Source organism: Diospyros lotus, chromosome 15 (assembly GCF_014633365.1).
Source record: "Diospyros lotus cultivar Yz01 chromosome 15, ASM1463336v1, whole genome shotgun sequence".
In the NCBI taxonomy this organism is placed as follows: domain Eukaryota; kingdom Viridiplantae; phylum Streptophyta; class Magnoliopsida; order Ericales; family Ebenaceae; genus Diospyros; species Diospyros lotus.
The window spans coordinates 33,519,568-33,536,660 of NC_068352.1; the positions used below are offsets into that span (position 1 = coordinate 33,519,568).

Here is a 17,093-nt window from a genome sequence, read left to right on the forward strand (position 1 = left end):
GGAAGATTCTTTGAAAAAGTGACAAATTTCTCGAAGATTTTTGGATGCAATCTCGATTAAAGTATGCCAATTAACTTTTTTTTCAAATTTTTGTTTAGAATGACAGAATAAATATTGATAATTTCAATTTTAAAAGATGTAGAGATTTTGTCACTTATTATCTAACTCTCTTATCAATAGAGCGTGATTTATCTTTCCTAAGTATGTCAAATTTTTTTAATAAAAATTTATTATATATTTTTTAAATTTTACACAAATTGATTTAATTATCATAGAACTTGCACAAGACGGTAGAGATTCTTCACATTTTCTAACTGTCTTTTATCTTACAGACTCTTTAAACACGTTTTTTAATTATAAATTTTATTATTATATTTGAACAATAACAAATAAAAAAAACCTAATTTTCAATCAAAAATTAAAATATATATTCAAAGCATGAGCCATTGTGCATTTCTTGGGAGTTGCTAAAGTTTTGCTAATTGCACTTTTTGCCTCAATTGGTGGACGAGTACATCAGATGACTCTTAAAATTAATTAAGTTTTAGATTGGATGCCAAACAAAGAGGATGATGCAACACCAACAAATTGCAAAAATGCTATTTATTTAAGCTCTTAAATTTGATATTTCAATTTACATTTTATATTAATTCTTGTACATCAACATTAATATGAAACGAAATACAAATGCTATCATAAATATCAAATTTGAATGTAATAGTATTTCTTGACAAATTAAACAACTAATCAAAGGCATATCTTAATCCATATCTATGTAACAATAAATATTAATTGTGGAAAGATCTATATTTGGTAAACTCATATTTTTGTTGTTATATTTTTAAGATTTTTTATATGGTTATCTAAATTTTTCATTACTTCAATTATATCGGTAGACAATGCATTTTTGAGTAATTTAACTCTTGTATTTTGATTTTTTTTTTATGACAATTCAAACTTTTTGTTATTTTAATTATATCTATGGACGTATATTTTTTAGTTAATTATACCTTAAAAATACAATTGAAACAATAAAAATGTAATTGGTTCATGCATTAGAGATGTGTGCAATTGACCAAAAAATATATGGTTTGAGAGTGTAATTGAAACAATAAAAAATTTAGATAGTTATACGAAAAAAAATCAAAGTATAAAAATTAAATTTCTCAAAAATATATTGTCTATGAGTGTAATTGAAATAACGAAAAATTTAAGTGAACACGCGAATAAAACATAAAATTACTGGCTTAAATTATGGGTTTCGCCTCTAAATTTCATGCCAAAAATTAAACAAGATCCCCATACATGCACTTCCGAGGTCACTGCAACTCCATATTTGAGGGTTCAATAGCATGGCATTCTTTGCAAGCCGACACTAACGACCGGAAGAACCTCCAGCAAAAGCCACCGGATTCTCCACCAGCCAGCTGATCCTTGCCTTCTTTCACCGAAACCTCAGCCTTCTTCCGGCGGGATGCCTGTCGACACAGACCCGGCGCCGGAGCGATGAACTGCCACCTCTGGGAATACCCATAGTACTGCTGAACCAAAACTGCAGCCTGATGTTTTTGCGTTTTGCTCGCCAATTTAGCTTGGCTCAGCGGCGATCTCCTCTCGGAAGCGTCGGTGCTGGTGCTCGTTCTTGCACTGGCGCTGCAACTGCTGCTTCGGCTGTTTGTGCTGTTGCTCCGGGACGACATTAACGAGTCCTTACTGCCGACGCTGCTCGTCCGGCTAGTCGAACGGGAGTAGAATGCGCCGGCGCCGTTTGTGGGTTGAAGGGGGAACGCGTGTGGGAGGAGCCGGCCATTGAAGAAGAGATGATCGGCGGGGGAGTTTGGGGAGGTGGGTGTGACGGAGCCGAACTCGAATTCTGGGTCGTCGTCGGGGTTTTGGGTTGGCGTGCTCGGGAAGGTGAAATTGTCGCCGGAGCTGGTCTTGACCCGGCGGGTTTCCATGGAGTCCGCTAGCTGCAGGCTTGGAGAATGTGAGGTGCCATGGAAGATACACATCCACATATATATGCAGAGGTGATGAGGCCCAGTGACGCGACAAAGGATTAGAAAGTGGGCATTTTTTCGCGCAAAGAGAGGTGGTGGCAAATGATATCATATGCCATGGACCCATTGTTAGGCCATCCAAATGGGCTTGGTGGTCTAAATCATGTGTGCCTCACGTTGCCAACTCAACCTTAAATATATAATTGTACTATACTATGTCGTCGTAACAATAACAATAAAACTAACCCTTTATCTGGTTTTTGTTATAAGATGAAGTCAAGAGAGTTCAATATTACAATTGGGGCATATATGCTTGGGATGAGAGTATTTGGGGATCGATTTAATCATACCCATCTTAGTCTTAAGAGACTAAGTCTTTTTATGATCAAATGAAACTAAGCCCGAGATGCGGACGGTTCATAATTGAAGTAATGTTTAGTCTTTTTATGGTCAAACTATATGAGGCTCCTCTCAAAGAACACTTTCCTAAAGCAAAAGAAGGCTGGAATGTATGTATATATAAGGCTCTTATGTGGAACCAAACTGGAGCTGGTTTGGGGACTCACAAGACAGGACCCATACCAAGCAATGATGGGTTCAACCTTGCTTTCCATGTGTTGTGGAAGAGAATAAGAGAGAGAGAGAGAGAGAGAGAGAGAGTTTTTAAAGTGTGGGAGGAAACATTCATTTCTGGGCAGTCCCAAAGATGGGGACAAAGGAGTTCTAAGGGAGTCCACTGTCTCCCATTTAGGTTTCTGTGGAGGACCCTATATGGACCACCGCTTTCTGCCCTATTTTCTCACCATCCAAACAGTTCCATTGCTTAATCTTGGATTGCATGTGGTTCGGGATTCCCGCCCTACATCGTAGGACTCAAGTCCTAATCCCGCGCGGGCCATCATCGCATTCTGTTGTCCTTCACTTTAATTGACTCAGCTCGCCCTTTCCCCGTACTGCCCAAATTCATATTTTTGCTTCGTTCTTTTATGTTTTCTTTTTTATCACTTACATTTTTTATTATTTTAATTATATTTTAAAATTAATTTAATTGTCATATTTTAACTTTTTTTTATATAATAATTTAAATTTTTTATTATTTTAATTACACCTTAAATTTATATTTTCAAGTTAATTTAATCCATACATTTTCATATGTAAAAAAAATAAGGATAAAATAAAATAATAAAATATATAAAATATTTTATTTATGTTAAAATATAAAAATTAAATTAATTTAAAAATATACGTCCAAAGATATAATAAAAATAGTAAAAACTTTGAGTTATGCATATGAAAAAATAATCAAAATATAAAAGTTAAATTTATTTAAAAATATAAATTAAAATAATAAAAAATTCGAATCAACATATAAAAAAATAAAAAATATGAGGACAAAATTATAGGAATAGCCCCTTTATTTACTAAAATGAAAATATTATTTAGACCCCAAATTTAGTATTTAAGATAAATAATTTATATTAAATATTATATTAATATAAAGTGTTAAATTTAAGTATTTAAATAGTATTTTTAATCAATTATCATGCTAATTTAATTTAAGAAATAAAAGACTAATTATTGGTATTGATGGTTTATAGCCAATTAAATTAGTGAAACTAACTAATTTAATATTTTTTTATCTAAAAAATTAAAATAGATGAAATTTGAAAAAAAAAAATTAATACCTCTTACTCTCTCCCCCGCCGCCGACGTCAACACTAACACCAAACCTCGCTGCTCTAATATCACTACGGGAAATTGCAATCTAAGTCTTATATATAATTTTTTTAATTCTTTATTTTATTAGTAGTCAGTTTACTTAACCTATTGAATCTTAAATATTTAGTTAATTCTTAATTTTAGAATTAATTTCAAAATTTAATATATATAAACTACGCTTTCACAAACAACTAATTTGATTTCGTTCATTAAGATAAACGACTCAAGTTTGAGTCTAATTTTAAAACTCGATTTATAAACAAATCAAATTTAAGCTCAATAAAACTTAACTCATTAAAATTTGTGAACATAATGAATTAAAGAGCGATGAATACTAATAGCTTCGACTAGAGATTTTAAACATGTTAGATTAGAAATTTGTAAATAATTTATGAACCATCTTTTTTATAAATACATTAGTATATTTATTTATAAATTTATAAATATATTATTTAATATAAAATTATCAAATTTTAAATAATAATAATAATAATAATATAATTAAATTTAATATGTTTAAAATTATTATATATTAATTTAATCACTCAACAAAAATAATACATATATATATAATAAAATAAAATAATAATAAATTAAATTTAAGTAAAATAACAACTCCATGAGGTTAAAAATTGGCTTACAAGCCGAGCCTGAACTCAGCAAGTTTGACTCGACCCGAGCTGATTGTAGAATATCTCACCCCACCCCCCGGGGGGCGCCGCGGCGGGAGAAAATAGCCACAAAGGGGAAAACTTGCAGAGATTAATGGAGGGAGGTTCACAAAAGGTGGAACCAACTGCCACAGGCATTACTACAGGGAAGAAGATGTCCAACGCACAGAGATAGAGACGGCCCACTGCGAACGAAACAAAACGAAGACAAAGCAATGAACAGGTGCGAAGGTACTTACAATAATTACAGATTATTGTACTGGAGCGTTTGGAATCAAGCTCACAGCAGGCAGCAACAGAAGCTGTGAAATGACAGAAGAGAGCAAGCACTGTGAGTGGACCGGACCTGTCAATGGATGTGGAATTCTTTGTAACTGGGATTCCCCGGAACAGTTATCAGAGTTCTGCCTCCGTCGCCGGCTTCCCCCCAGCGGTGGTTTCCGACGGCCGGCCGGCGGCGGCCAGATCCTTCTCCTTGGGATTCCGATGATGACACCTTCCTCCGCCGCTCGTTGTGCCCCGCCAAACGCCTCCGGCAGCTCCTTTTGGCGTCGTCGAACTCCGCTAGCTCGTGAAACCTGGAGAAGCATGACAGCATTACGCGTGTTCAATAATTGAGTGCCGTGCCGTGCCGTGCTTGTTAAAGCGAAATGGGCTCTTAAAACATTCAACATTAAGAACAAAAACTGAGTAAATTGTGGAAGAACAATACGAAGACAATCCCAAAGCTTTTCGATTTTTACAAGAATTACCAATTTTGATTCCATTTTGGTTTCTTGGAGTTGGATGCGAAAGAGAAGTGTTTACGGTTATCAAAAGAGAAAAAAGTTACAAATTGGCCTATGGACCAGCATCCCGAGCAGAAGCAGTTGCGGAAGCTAATTAATACCGCCCATGGCGATTGGAAGCATAAATGAACAAAAAAGAAAACATGGTTGCTCGGAATGAGTCAAATCAAATCAACCCAAAGAAAGAGAGAAAACAAAAAAGTTAGGGTTTTGAAGACCTGCTGCATTGCTGACAGAAGCGCTGCCGGAGACCCGCGACGGCGACCGCAGGGGACTTGGCGTGGAGTTCGCAAACCCTATGCCGGCGGTGGTACCGCTTGGCATTGGTCAGGTCGGCGGGGCACTTCTCCGCCTGGCACCGCGGCGGCGACACCCCAACTCCACCACCACCTCCACCGCTGCCCCCGCTAGCCCCCAAGCCACCACCAAAGACCAATTTTTTCTTCCTCTTCTTATTCTTAGCACAACCCTTTTCCGAACCCGACCCGAATGGGCCACTTTCTTCTTCTTCCTCTTCCTCTTCCTCGAAGTCGTCATCGTATTCCTCCAGCTTGGCGGCAGTGGCGAAGGAAACCGGCGGCGGGTTTGGTGGTTCACACTGCGTCTTGGTCGCCTCCATTTTTGTGAGCCTCGAAGCAACGAAACCCAAAGAGATAGAACGGTGAAATAAGGTAGAAAAAGAAGCGACAGAAGGAGAGAAGAAAGAAAGAGAGAATGGCTGTGCCTGTGAGGACCACCGCCACCACGACGACCAAGACCACGACCTCTCTCTCTTTCTCTCTCTCACTGTCTCTGTCTTTGTACGATAATGTCAGTTTGGTGGTGGTGGTGGTGTTTGTGAAGGAAGTGAAACATTGAATGGAATGGAATGAAGCAGAAGGGGTTTGATTTGTAACAACGTTAGTTAGCCATTGTTTGGACATTATTTCTTCTTCCAGGCCCAAGTCTTATCCTGTGGTAAGCATGAATAAACAGACCCAATTAACTTCACATTTCATTAAACTTTATTCAATTAGAAGCACAACTCAACACATCGAATTGAATGATTAGACCTATCCCCTCTTTCTAACCAATGGTTGGTTGGTGGAGTAAGATGTGGTGGCTGATATGATCCAGCCCCTGCCCCACCCTCACCCGTGGCGCGTGATTCCCCTACTCACAATCATCTTGGACCACCCACTACCTTAAGTTCTGCTCACCAAAGCAGCCAAGGAGCCAAACTCCAAAATTTAGCTCCAACAGAGCTTGCCATAGCAATTTCGTCTCACTAAATATTTTGGCAAAATGAAAATTTCTCGTCACATTTGCCAATTGAAAACTTTGAAGCTCCCGTCGCCATCTCTCCCCCTCCCCAACGGCCCTCAAACACCACTAGATTTGGCAACAACTAAACGCAAGAAAGAATAAATCGATCAAAGAAGAATCAACAAGAGTAATAGTGGTGACGAAGAGCCACGATAGCGAGCAAAAGATTCGACTGACGATGAGCAGAACGGCCAGCTTGTTGTTGCTGTGGCTTGTGATGAATTTGGTTTGTGATTTTTTTATTTATTTATTTGTGTATTAAATGAGTGATATTTGATTATTGATTATATGTGTATCTGATTATTTTATATATTTGATTATTTGTTTTGTGTATGCATATATTTGATTATTTTTTGTATTAAGTGTTTAAAGATAATCTTATGTTTAGATTAAATGAATTCCTAAAAAATATTAGTAAATTTATTTAAAAATATATTAAATATTATAAAATTTTAATATTGTCATATTTATTATTAAACTATAAAATAAATAATAAATTTTTATAGTAGTAGAAATTATAAGTAAGGTAAAATAAATAGAATTGAAGTTTAATAATAAATAAATAAATAAAATATGGAATGAAATAGAGAAGATAATAAGGAGTGTGGTTGGATCACGCACAATTTTTAAGACAAAATTAGAATATGAAATAAATTATTTATAATATAATAGGGTGCAACATTTTAGAATAGGGATTAAATTGTTTATAATATACTATGGAATAGAATAAGAAGTAATATATTTATTTGCCAAAATACATATTTTTTCCCTTATGTTTAATTGAAGTTTTTGTTATTTCAATTATATATTTCTTAACTATACATTTTCTAATCAATTGCACACCTTGTTAGAAATTGAGTTAGCACGTGCAATACACGCATGCTGAAATACTCAAATTATCCCTCTATCCTTTGCAACTCTCTTGAACATTGTCAATCGTTATCAGCCCCTCACAGTCACCATTTATGCCATTGTCCTTCTTCTTCTTTGATGTCGAACATTTGTTTAATCAATTTGTTTTCCCCGATCAACTATTTTTGCGACTAAAGAATAAGATAAACGATCAAAGGCACCGCTGACCGACCATTAGTCTTTTCTTACTGATTGACTTTTTGTTTTTTCCTAGTTGGTTATGCCTTCAATTGTTCGTCTTCTTTAAAATAGGCTTAGGGTTTCTACAACACCAACTCTTGCCATCGTCGTTGTCCTTTCACATCTTTCTATTCTTTGCAACTTCATTATCGCCAATAGCTTGGGTTGCTAGTTGATCGTTGGCTACATGCGACAAGAAGCTTTGTGTCCATCAATCGCTCAACATGCTTGTTAAGAGTCATATCTTCATGCTTGTCGAGTCAGAGGTTTTTCATAGTCGCCATTGAAGATGAAGAAAAAGAACCACGATGGAGATGGCTAATCATGACAAAGAAGAAGGATCATGGTTGAGACAAAAGGTCGAAGGCATCACTGACCAATCATCAGCCATCTCGATCAATCAACCTTTTGCACATCTATGAGGGATAATTTGAACATTTCGAAGATCGTGTATTGCACTTGTTTGTAGCGGAAATGCTGCAAATCAAGGTTAGTGCACAATAACGATTGAACTAGAAAACTAAAACAATACACAAAGTACCGATAACAACAACAAGAAGATGAACACGAAGTAAAACTCTCTATTTCGGCAATAATGACAGTCACTAAGACTGTTTTAAGGCTTAGATCTGGGCTTGTCTAATCACCACTTTGGTAACAACCAACAAATAAGGATACTAAGCCACAAATGAGCCCAAACCCACCCAAGAACCGAAGCCCTGAAGCCCCTAAGCCTCTCGGCCGATCGACACCCCTCGCCTAAGTCACACAAGCTTTCACACACAGTTGGATCCATCAAGGAATGAAGAGTAATCACGAAGATATAGGTTCAACAATGGTTGAAAAACTTCCCTAAGAGAAGACAACAACTCAAACTAAATAGGTGTTGCAAATGCCATTGACGGACAGCCACAACGCACAAGAAAGGTACGACATCCAGCATGGAAAAGAGCATCATACCAAGTAAGAAAGAAATTCGAGAAAGATCAACCATACAAGGAAGGAGCAATCAGCCACAGCAAAGGCGCCCAAAGAAGAGAATCGACTGCCACATACTAGGGCTCAAAAGGGGAAAGATTCATTTTTATATTAAGGGCCTAGGGCACAAGAGAAATGGGCTGAGGGCTTCATGGGCTTGGGCTTCCTCCCTCCATTGAGCAAATGGGCCGAGGCCTATTTCTCCTCCAAAAAGAAGGTTAAGGGCTTATGGCCCGACTTCAACTTGGGCTACCAATAAGGGTGTTTAAACTGTCGTTTCAATTTCGGATTGAAACCTATGAAGTTAACCCTAACCATCGTCATCGCCTTGGACCTCATTAGGAAACACAAACCCAACATCACTCTATAATTAAGATGTATAATTACTCAAAAATATATAGTTTAGGATATAATTGAAATATAAAAAAATTTGGATAGGCAAGAAAAAAAAAACACGACAGTATAAGAGTATAAATATATATTTGACCTATTTAATTTTATAACACAAGTCACTAATCCAATAAAAATAATATATGTGAAAATAATTCTCAACTATTACTACAATTACAATAATACCAAACACTTTTATCAAACACTGTTACTTCAATTACAATAATAGCAAACACATAGATGCGAGATGGGAGCGATAACAAAATTTTATCGCGCCTCCCCTCAAGTTCTCAACTTGACCGCCGGAGAGTCCATTGCCCGGCGTGCCGTCTCCGCCGGCTCCCAAGGCATCATCCAACGTTTCCTTTGCCTTCTCTCCCACCTCCACCGCCGTCTCCGACGCTTTTCTGGTCCCCTCCGTTGCCTTTTCTGGCACAAAGGCCGTTACGCAGGCGCCTTCATGTTCGCCGGCGCCTCTCCCTTTGTTACTGCTCGCCCCTCGGACCGGTCCTCCTCCCTCGTCCGACACCATACTACCCTAAAGCCATGTAGAACCAGAAAACCCATAAAGATTCTTCCGTTTCCTATCCAAATTTTAGGGTTAATAAAAGAAATAAAGGATGACACGAATCAGAAAGATCAGGGCGCCACCTGAGACTCATAAAGTATCAGGGAACAGAGGAGAAGCCGAGAGCTGATAATCTGGTGTTTGGTTGGAAGGCAGCTCTCTTTCTCATCAAAGCCATTGCTCACTGATTTTGTTTCCCGTTTTTCTGAATGCTTTCTTCAGTTTCGCCATTGAAATGTAACACTGAATTGAGACATTAGAAACAGTGCCAAACAGAAGAAGAGGTGGCAGGCTGGGGAGGTGGGAAAATGCTACTTTGCTCCAATGTGGTTGCCGCACCAAAAAATCAAGGCGCTAAAATAACCAAACTGCCCTCATTCAAGGAAAATACTTCCGCTTCCCTTTCATGCCAGCCTCCTCTCTCCTCTCTTTTTCCTTCCTACGGTCGTCTCGCAATCTTGCCTCACGCCGATCACCACTGTCTTTGCCTCGTGTCGAGCCCCTACTGCATTGTCTCACCACCTCCTCATTGTCGCATTGCCACTGCCACCTCGTCATTACATCCTCGCTGCTGTTGTCACTCGATGAAGCCTGGTTGCTTCATCCCAAATGAAACTCAATTGAGCTTTCATCTCTCAATGAAACCTGAGCAGGCTTCATCCGAGATGAAGGTTGATTGGTCATTCTATGTGTCGTCTACATTCAGACAATGTAACAAGGTCAGGGAAGGTGACAATAGTGAGCCACTCGTGACACTTGAAATCTTGGGTTGCCAAATCAGCCAAATCACTGGATGTGGTGGGCAATGGGCATAGTGGGTTCGGCCCACCATTGGGTCTTGCTAGTCAACAGCCCACTCATTCTGGGCTTGGAAGCATAGGCCCATCATGTGAAAAGTACCCACAAAAGAATAAATTTTAATGAAAATTAAGGTATTATGGTTGTGGTGACAAAAAGGGTAAAAAAACATCATATAATTAACCCTAGTAGCATAATTCACCCTATGGATAAGATCATATAATTTCACCATTGTACACTTATAATGGTCCATCATAGTTTTTATACTTCAATTTGTTCCGTACCCACCATTAAATTTTAGTCTTGTTAACTTTTAATCAATTTTTAAAATTTTCATCGAATTTTGTCAAAAATTATCACAACGTAAATATATAAATGAAAAAAAAAAAAAAACAAAGAAGTAGTGGTTGCGACAATTGCCGCTTAACAATTTAAAACTTTATATAAATATTTTATACATCTACATCATTTCATATATATATATATATAATTTGCAATAAAATTTTGGTAAGTGAATAGACAAACACTTTTGAGTTTTATTGGAATTTTTTTTGAGAAATTGAAAGAAAAGCGACTTTAAAGAAAACCCAACTTGATTTTATAAGAAGAAGAAAAAACCCAACGGGGATGGCAGCCCCTAACAATTGCTGCTTATGTGTTTTTTGTTTCTTTTTTTTTTTTAATTTATATATCTGTTATCATAGTTTTTTCACAAAAATTTTAATAAGAAATAAAATTGTAATAAAATTAAAAATTTAATTATTGTTGTTAATATACAATAATAAATTTATTTGTAACGAAAGAGTATCTTAAGTGTACTCTCTGAAAAACCTATAAAAATAGAAATTGGTAGGGGGATCGAGTGAGGCTTTCGGGTAGAACCTTTAATACTTAAGTCAGTTTCGTGTTTGAAGTATAGAATGTAGAAAACAAGTAGAATTATAATCTAAATAGAGTTGTGACCGTACTTTTATTAAAGGAAAAATCTCATTTTTATAGAGGGAGCGGAGATTGATACACGAGGAAGATTCACAAAATCCAGCGGGCATCTCGAGCTCTCTCCAGAATTTGTAGATGAGCATCTCAAAGCAAAATTAATTATGTCTTTCATAATTTTGCATGAATAGTGTTTGAAAATTAAGTCCTTCAGGATTTGTTGTCTCTTAGAAAGGCCTTTTGCGTGATTAGGAGAGAAGTCTGTGTTCCATAAAAATCTCCCAAATATGCATGAATTCTTGAAAAGGTCTCTCGAAGACCTCAAGAGAGCCTCTTAAGGTGAGTTCACTTAGTCTCTTAGTTTCAATCATTTTAGATCTCTTTTAAATCTCTCGCTTAAGTCCCTTGTTCAAATCTCTTGGTTATAATTTCTCGTTCTGATCCCTCGATCACACTCTGTTAGAGTCACTCTCTAGATCTCTTAATATGTCTACAAGCATTTTTCTTTAAACTTGGACTCACTTTGTCAGACACAACATTTATAATTATTATAAAACACATTAAAGTATAAGAATTAATTTACTATAAAACATAAAGTTGAAAGATAAACATTGTTATATAAAAGTTTTCAAATAAAGTACTAAGAAGTGTTTGTTATTCCGAATTCAATGAACCAAAAGAACTATAATGCATTGATTTGTATAATAATTAATTCCACCCAATCTATTATTTACATAAACTACTCATCCTTTTTGACTTATTTCCTGGCTGCTGGCATCCTCTCGAATGCAATGTGCTTTCTGTGTTTTTCAGCCGCAGGACGATGATGACGATGACTATGACTATGACGATGACGATGACTGTCATGAAGAAAATGGCACTCCTTTCTGGAAAGTGGCTTTGGCTTTGGCTGCTTCTTCACCTCAGCCAATGCGAAGAAAGTCAAAAGAGAAAGCTTACTTCTTCAGTTCATTCCCCAAGCATCTTCCAGCAGACATCGGAGAAAGACACATTATTACGAGCACTAGCCAAAGGATGGATGGATCATTCGGATAAGACTTTGTCTCTGCGGCACAGCCACCAGCTGGTCACTGGTCACCTGCTCTAACCTTTCAACCATCCATCCATCCATCCAAAGTGTGAAAGCGTGACATGACATTTAGTTAACGTAAAATTCGTTAACTCAAACACTGAACAATGGACGAGGACGTCAACCATGAAAGGAAAACTGACCAAAGTCACCAAACAGTGGGCACCCATAAAAGAATGGTCTTGTTTTCAAGGCCGAGCCCAAATGAAGGCTATGTATTTCACTTCCAGGAGGCATATTGCATAGCAATTTCAATTTATCAGAAGAAGAAACTACATACACGGAGAGGAGAGACAGAGAGAGAGAGAGAGATGGAGAAATTCTAAGTTTAGAGTATGATTATTCATCAGCACCAAAAGCATTTTCTATATCATCATCTCTATATTGAAGTCAAGACTGACTGACTACTGGGAACAAAGCATGAAGGAACTTTTGAGCAGCTTTCTGTTGATTTACAAAATCTATACCAACCAACTGTGATCTTAACAGAAACTTAATTAGATATATATTGAGTGAAGAAGAAGAGACCAATGGACAAGGTTATTCTCTCATACCACCCTCTGTTCCAACAGCGTCAAGCAATGAAACAACTTGATCAATGGAGGGTCGCCGCCTGGGATCCTCGTCCAAGCACTTACAAGCTATGCCAAGCACATCTTGGAGCTGCTTTTCAAGGTTCTTACTCCATATTAGCGAATCAAATATCTCTTCCTCCCTCTTCTCTGATTTCATCTGGAACACCCACGACACCAAGTCCCGGCAATTCTTCCCTTTGCAAACTTCGACAGGCCTTCTACCAGTGAGAAGCTCGAGGAGAACAACGCCGAAGCTGTAGACATCGCCCTTGAAAGTAGCCGTCAATGTCTGACTGTATTCAGGAGGAATATAGCCCAATGTACCAACCAAATCTGTGGTCACATGGGTATCGTATGGATGCAGTAGCCTTGAGAGACCAAAATCAGCCAAATGGGCTTCAAACTTTTCGTCCAAAAGAATGTTGCTGGTCTTTATGTCGCGATGAATGATGTTTGGTTCCTTGTGCAAATAGGCTAAGCCATGGCCGGCTCCTTGAGCTATCTTGAGTCTCATCTCCCACTTAAGAAGCGAACCCCCATCGATCCTTTCATGCAGCCAATAATCGAGGCTCCCATTCTCCATGTAAGAGTAAATCAACAGCCTTTCATTCCCACGCTGGCAGTAGCCCTGGAGAGAGACAAGGTTTTTGTGCTGAGCCCTGGAGAGAGCTTCCACTTCTGCTTGGAATTCACGCTCCATCTGGCCGCAGTCACCAGAAAGCCTCTTGACTGCAGCTTTCATGCCATTTGGGAAGCTGGCTTTGTAAACCAGACCGAATCCTCCACATCCGATTATGTTTGCCTGGTTAAAATTGCTGGTAGATTTCAACAAGTCAGAAACTGTAAGGTCTCTGCAATCTGAATTCTGGAAAAGCACCAACTTCGAAGTCCCAAGCGCCCCAGATAACCTATGTGGCCTTCCAATTTCTTCATCCAAATCTTCAATTGGATCTCCTATGCCCCTCCTTGACATTCTAAGCAGAACAATGGACAGGAGTAACACAATGCCAGCCCCTAAACTGATTGTAATTCCAAGGATACTGTTTCGACCAAGTTTACCATTTGAACCAGGGGGGATACCAGGTCGGAACCCCAAACCATCAGCATCCCTACAAAGGGAGTACATTGTCCCACAAAGTCCAGGATTGCCCTCAAAACTAGAGCTGGAAAAGCTCAGGAATTGACCCCCTACTGGAATTGGTCCCCGCAAGTGATTGTGCGCCACGCTAAACTTTGACAAGAATGTGAGCTTATTAAATGACGCAGGAATAGATCCATAAAGATTATTGGAAGATAAATCTAAAACTTCCAGATTGCTCATACCCGAGATGGAGCTAGGAATAGTCCCACTTATGTTGTTCCTGCTCAGATCTAGGACATGGAGCTGTTTGAGCCGACCAATTTCAGGCCAAATTGCCCCATTTATTCTGTTATTACTCAAGTATATCGATGGAGGGAAACTTGAAGCCTGGTTGTACGGCAGACCACTGGCACTCTGGTTTCGCTTGACATACAGAGGAATGCCAGTTGCCGTGGTAAGATTGGACAAACTGGTACACACAGAAACAAGGCTCCTTAGCCCTGTCAAGCTTTTTGGAAGTTCCCCTGTGAGAGAGTTGTTCGACAAGTCCAGGTAAAACAAATTCTCCATTTGCCCAATCCAATGAGGGATGCTACCGGTCAAACGATTCCAAGATAGATCGAGAACTTCTAACTTCCGGCACTTCAGCAACCAGATTGGAACTTGACCATTAATAGCGCAATTCCCAAGTGCTAGAACCGATAGGCTCTCGAATCCAATCGCATTTTCTGGGATTTCTTCTCCATGGAAGTTCTTTGTGAGGATGAGAGTAGTCAGGTTTTTGCACATCTGCAGTACTGACAATGCCCCGGACAGGTTTACAAAACTGTTGTTCGATAACGAGAGAAAGAAAAGGGATTTCAGGTTTGCATAGCTTTCAGGAATCTGGCCAGTTAAGGCATTTTTGGCAAGACTCAACACTTTCAACTCCTGGCAACCAGATATTGACTCTGGAAGGGGACCGGAGAAATGATTCGTGGCGAGATCAAGCGTACAGAGATAAGGAAAGCTAGCGAAATCAAGGCTGATAGGCCCTGACAGAGAATTGTTCCCAAGATCAAGCACCCTAAGCTTCGAGCAGAGTTCCAGGCTAGAAGGCAATGCCCCAGAGAACAAGTTTGAATGTGCAGTTAACTGTTCTAATTGTGTTAGGTTCCCAAACACATCTGGAAGGGGCCCTGAAAACTGGTTTCCATTTATAATCAAGGTCTTGAGGCTGGAAAGATTACTGAGTTTCGGGCTCAGCTGGCCCGAAAGTTTGTTAACAGAAATTGAAAGCTGCTGCAAGTATGACATTGTGTATAGTGAGTCAGGAAGGTAGCCTGAAAGTAAATTGTCATCCAAATGTACCTGCTGAAGAGATGTGCTGCAATTGCCTAAGCCATCCAGCCCTCCTGTCAACCGATTCATCGATAGATCAAGAACCCTAATCTTCTTGGAGGAACTGCAGAATTCAGAATTCAATCTGCCAGTGAATGCATTGCTGCTGAGGTTGAGTATAGAAAGACTTGGGAATCCTCCAAGATCAATCAAGTCCCCATAGAATGAATTGCCAGATAGATTCAGGGATTGGATTAAATCCAACCCAACAAGAGAACCTGAGATAGGTCCTGTTAACATCATGTTATGGCTCAAATCAAGAACTCGTAACATCTTCAAATTGGAGAGCTCCAGTGGCAGTACACCCTGCAGATGATTGAGCGAAAGATCAAGCAGTTTCAACTGATCCAAACCGCCCAAAGACCGCGAAATCACGCCTCTCAAGCCTTTGCCAGGCAACCTCAGAACAGTCACTCTGCTTGAAGCTGACTCGTTGCCACACTCAACGCCATCCCACTCACAGCAAATGGATTCATCAGACCATGCTTGGATAATGGACCCATTTGTGAGGTTACCTGCAAATTCCTTCAGAGCCAACAAGTCATTGAGATCACAGGCTTGGCCAGAGGTTCCAACAACCAAGCCTAAGCAGATAAAGCAAGCCAAGAAAACCCATTTGACGAAAGCCATTGGGATAAACATAAATCCCAGAAGCACCATTGTTGAAATTGACAAGAAGCACAACTCAAACCAAAGTCAATAACACCACCATAACCCTGGTTGAATTTGACAAGAATTAGACTGCTTTCCGGCAATTGAGAATGAGCCCAGATAAAGACTTTAGCAAACCCAGAAAAGCCCCAAGTGAACACTTGCAAGTGAGGAAACAATTACTAGCACTGAGATGAATTGAAATCCCAATGCCCAGTTGAAATCAAATCCCTAGGCCATTTATGGAGAGCCCATTTCAATCAGAACCTAACAACCAAGGAAGAAAAATTCCAGACGCAAATCCCCAAAACACCACAGAAACCAACAAAATAACCCTAGAAATGAACGAAGTACTTGCAATTGAAGCAACCGGCAAGAACTAGAAACCCACTGAGATCCGCAGTCTCCGCATGAAATTTAACCCCCAGGCCACAGAGATCAAGGAACCCACAAACAAGAACAGCTCCTTTCAGAAATAAGAGTCCCAAGACGGCATAGACAGGAGAGAAGGATGCCTGCCAGCCAGCCACTCGTAAACGAAGAAAAAACCCTAGATCAGATCTTAGAAAACTCAACAAAGACGGAAGCGCAATTGATGATGAACCCAAATAAATAGAAAGGAAGACACTTTTGTTAAGTGTTTCGAGAGCCTTGAAGGAAAAGCCCCACAGTGAACACCCAGAAAACCAAAAAGAAAAAGATTGCAATTTTCAACTGCTATCACTTGCAAGTGAAGTAAGGGTCCCCTGTGAACCCAACATCAGCAGCATCCCGCTTTTCCACAAATGGATGAGTCTTCTCTCTTCTGCAATTTCAAACCTAGACGTCTCCCCTCACTTACATTTTTCAAACCCAAGATAACCATAGAATCCCGATGAATCAATAATATAAAATGGATAAAGAGGGAGAAGCAAGCAAAGCAATGTACAAGAAGAAGAAGAAGAAGAAAGTAGAGATTTCAAATCAGCGAACAGTGGACAGAATACCACCACTTACGGACAGGGAAAAGGGAAGGCTCTCTCTCTCTCTCTCTCCATCTATCTCTATGGGCGAGGAAATGTATAGATTTTC

The 17,093-nt window shown here is 38.9% G+C and overlaps 3 protein-coding genes across 4 annotated transcripts; all 3 read right to left on the bottom strand.

Moving 5' to 3' along the window:
- Positions 1–1,185: 1,185 nt before the first annotated feature.
- LOC127792664 (uncharacterized) lies at positions 1,186–4,364 on the bottom strand. Its single transcript, XM_052323273.1, has one exon. It carries the CDS (start codon positions 2,016–2,018, stop codon positions 1,320–1,322), a length of 699 nt encoding a protein of 232 aa, XP_052179233.1. The 5' UTR covers positions 2,019–4,364; the 3' UTR covers positions 1,186–1,319.
- Positions 4,365–4,508: 144 nt separating this feature from the next.
- Positions 4,509–6,076, bottom strand: LOC127792665 (squamosa promoter-binding-like protein 3). 2 transcript variants are annotated; one of them, XM_052323276.1, is made up of 3 exons: positions 5,397–6,076; positions 4,737–4,968; positions 4,509–4,575 (listed from the first exon to the last, which is right to left on the bottom strand). In XM_052323276.1, exons 1-2 carry the CDS (start codon positions 5,795–5,797, stop codon positions 4,740–4,742), a joined length of 630 nt encoding a protein of 209 aa, XP_052179236.1. In that variant the 5' UTR covers positions 5,798–6,076; the 3' UTR covers positions 4,509–4,575; positions 4,737–4,739. The 2 variants fall into 2 exon arrangements, with proteins under 2 accessions (XP_052179236.1, XP_052179235.1); XM_052323275.1 differs by having other exon boundaries at positions 4,509–4,968; positions 5,397–6,075.
- Positions 6,077–11,899: 5,823 nt separating this feature from the next.
- LOC127792397 (phytosulfokine receptor 2) lies at positions 11,900–17,054 on the bottom strand. Its single transcript, XM_052322873.1, has one exon. It carries the CDS (start codon positions 16,029–16,031, stop codon positions 12,876–12,878), a length of 3,156 nt encoding a protein of 1,051 aa, XP_052178833.1. The 5' UTR covers positions 16,032–17,054; the 3' UTR covers positions 11,900–12,875.
- Positions 17,055–17,093: the final 39 nt, after the last annotated feature.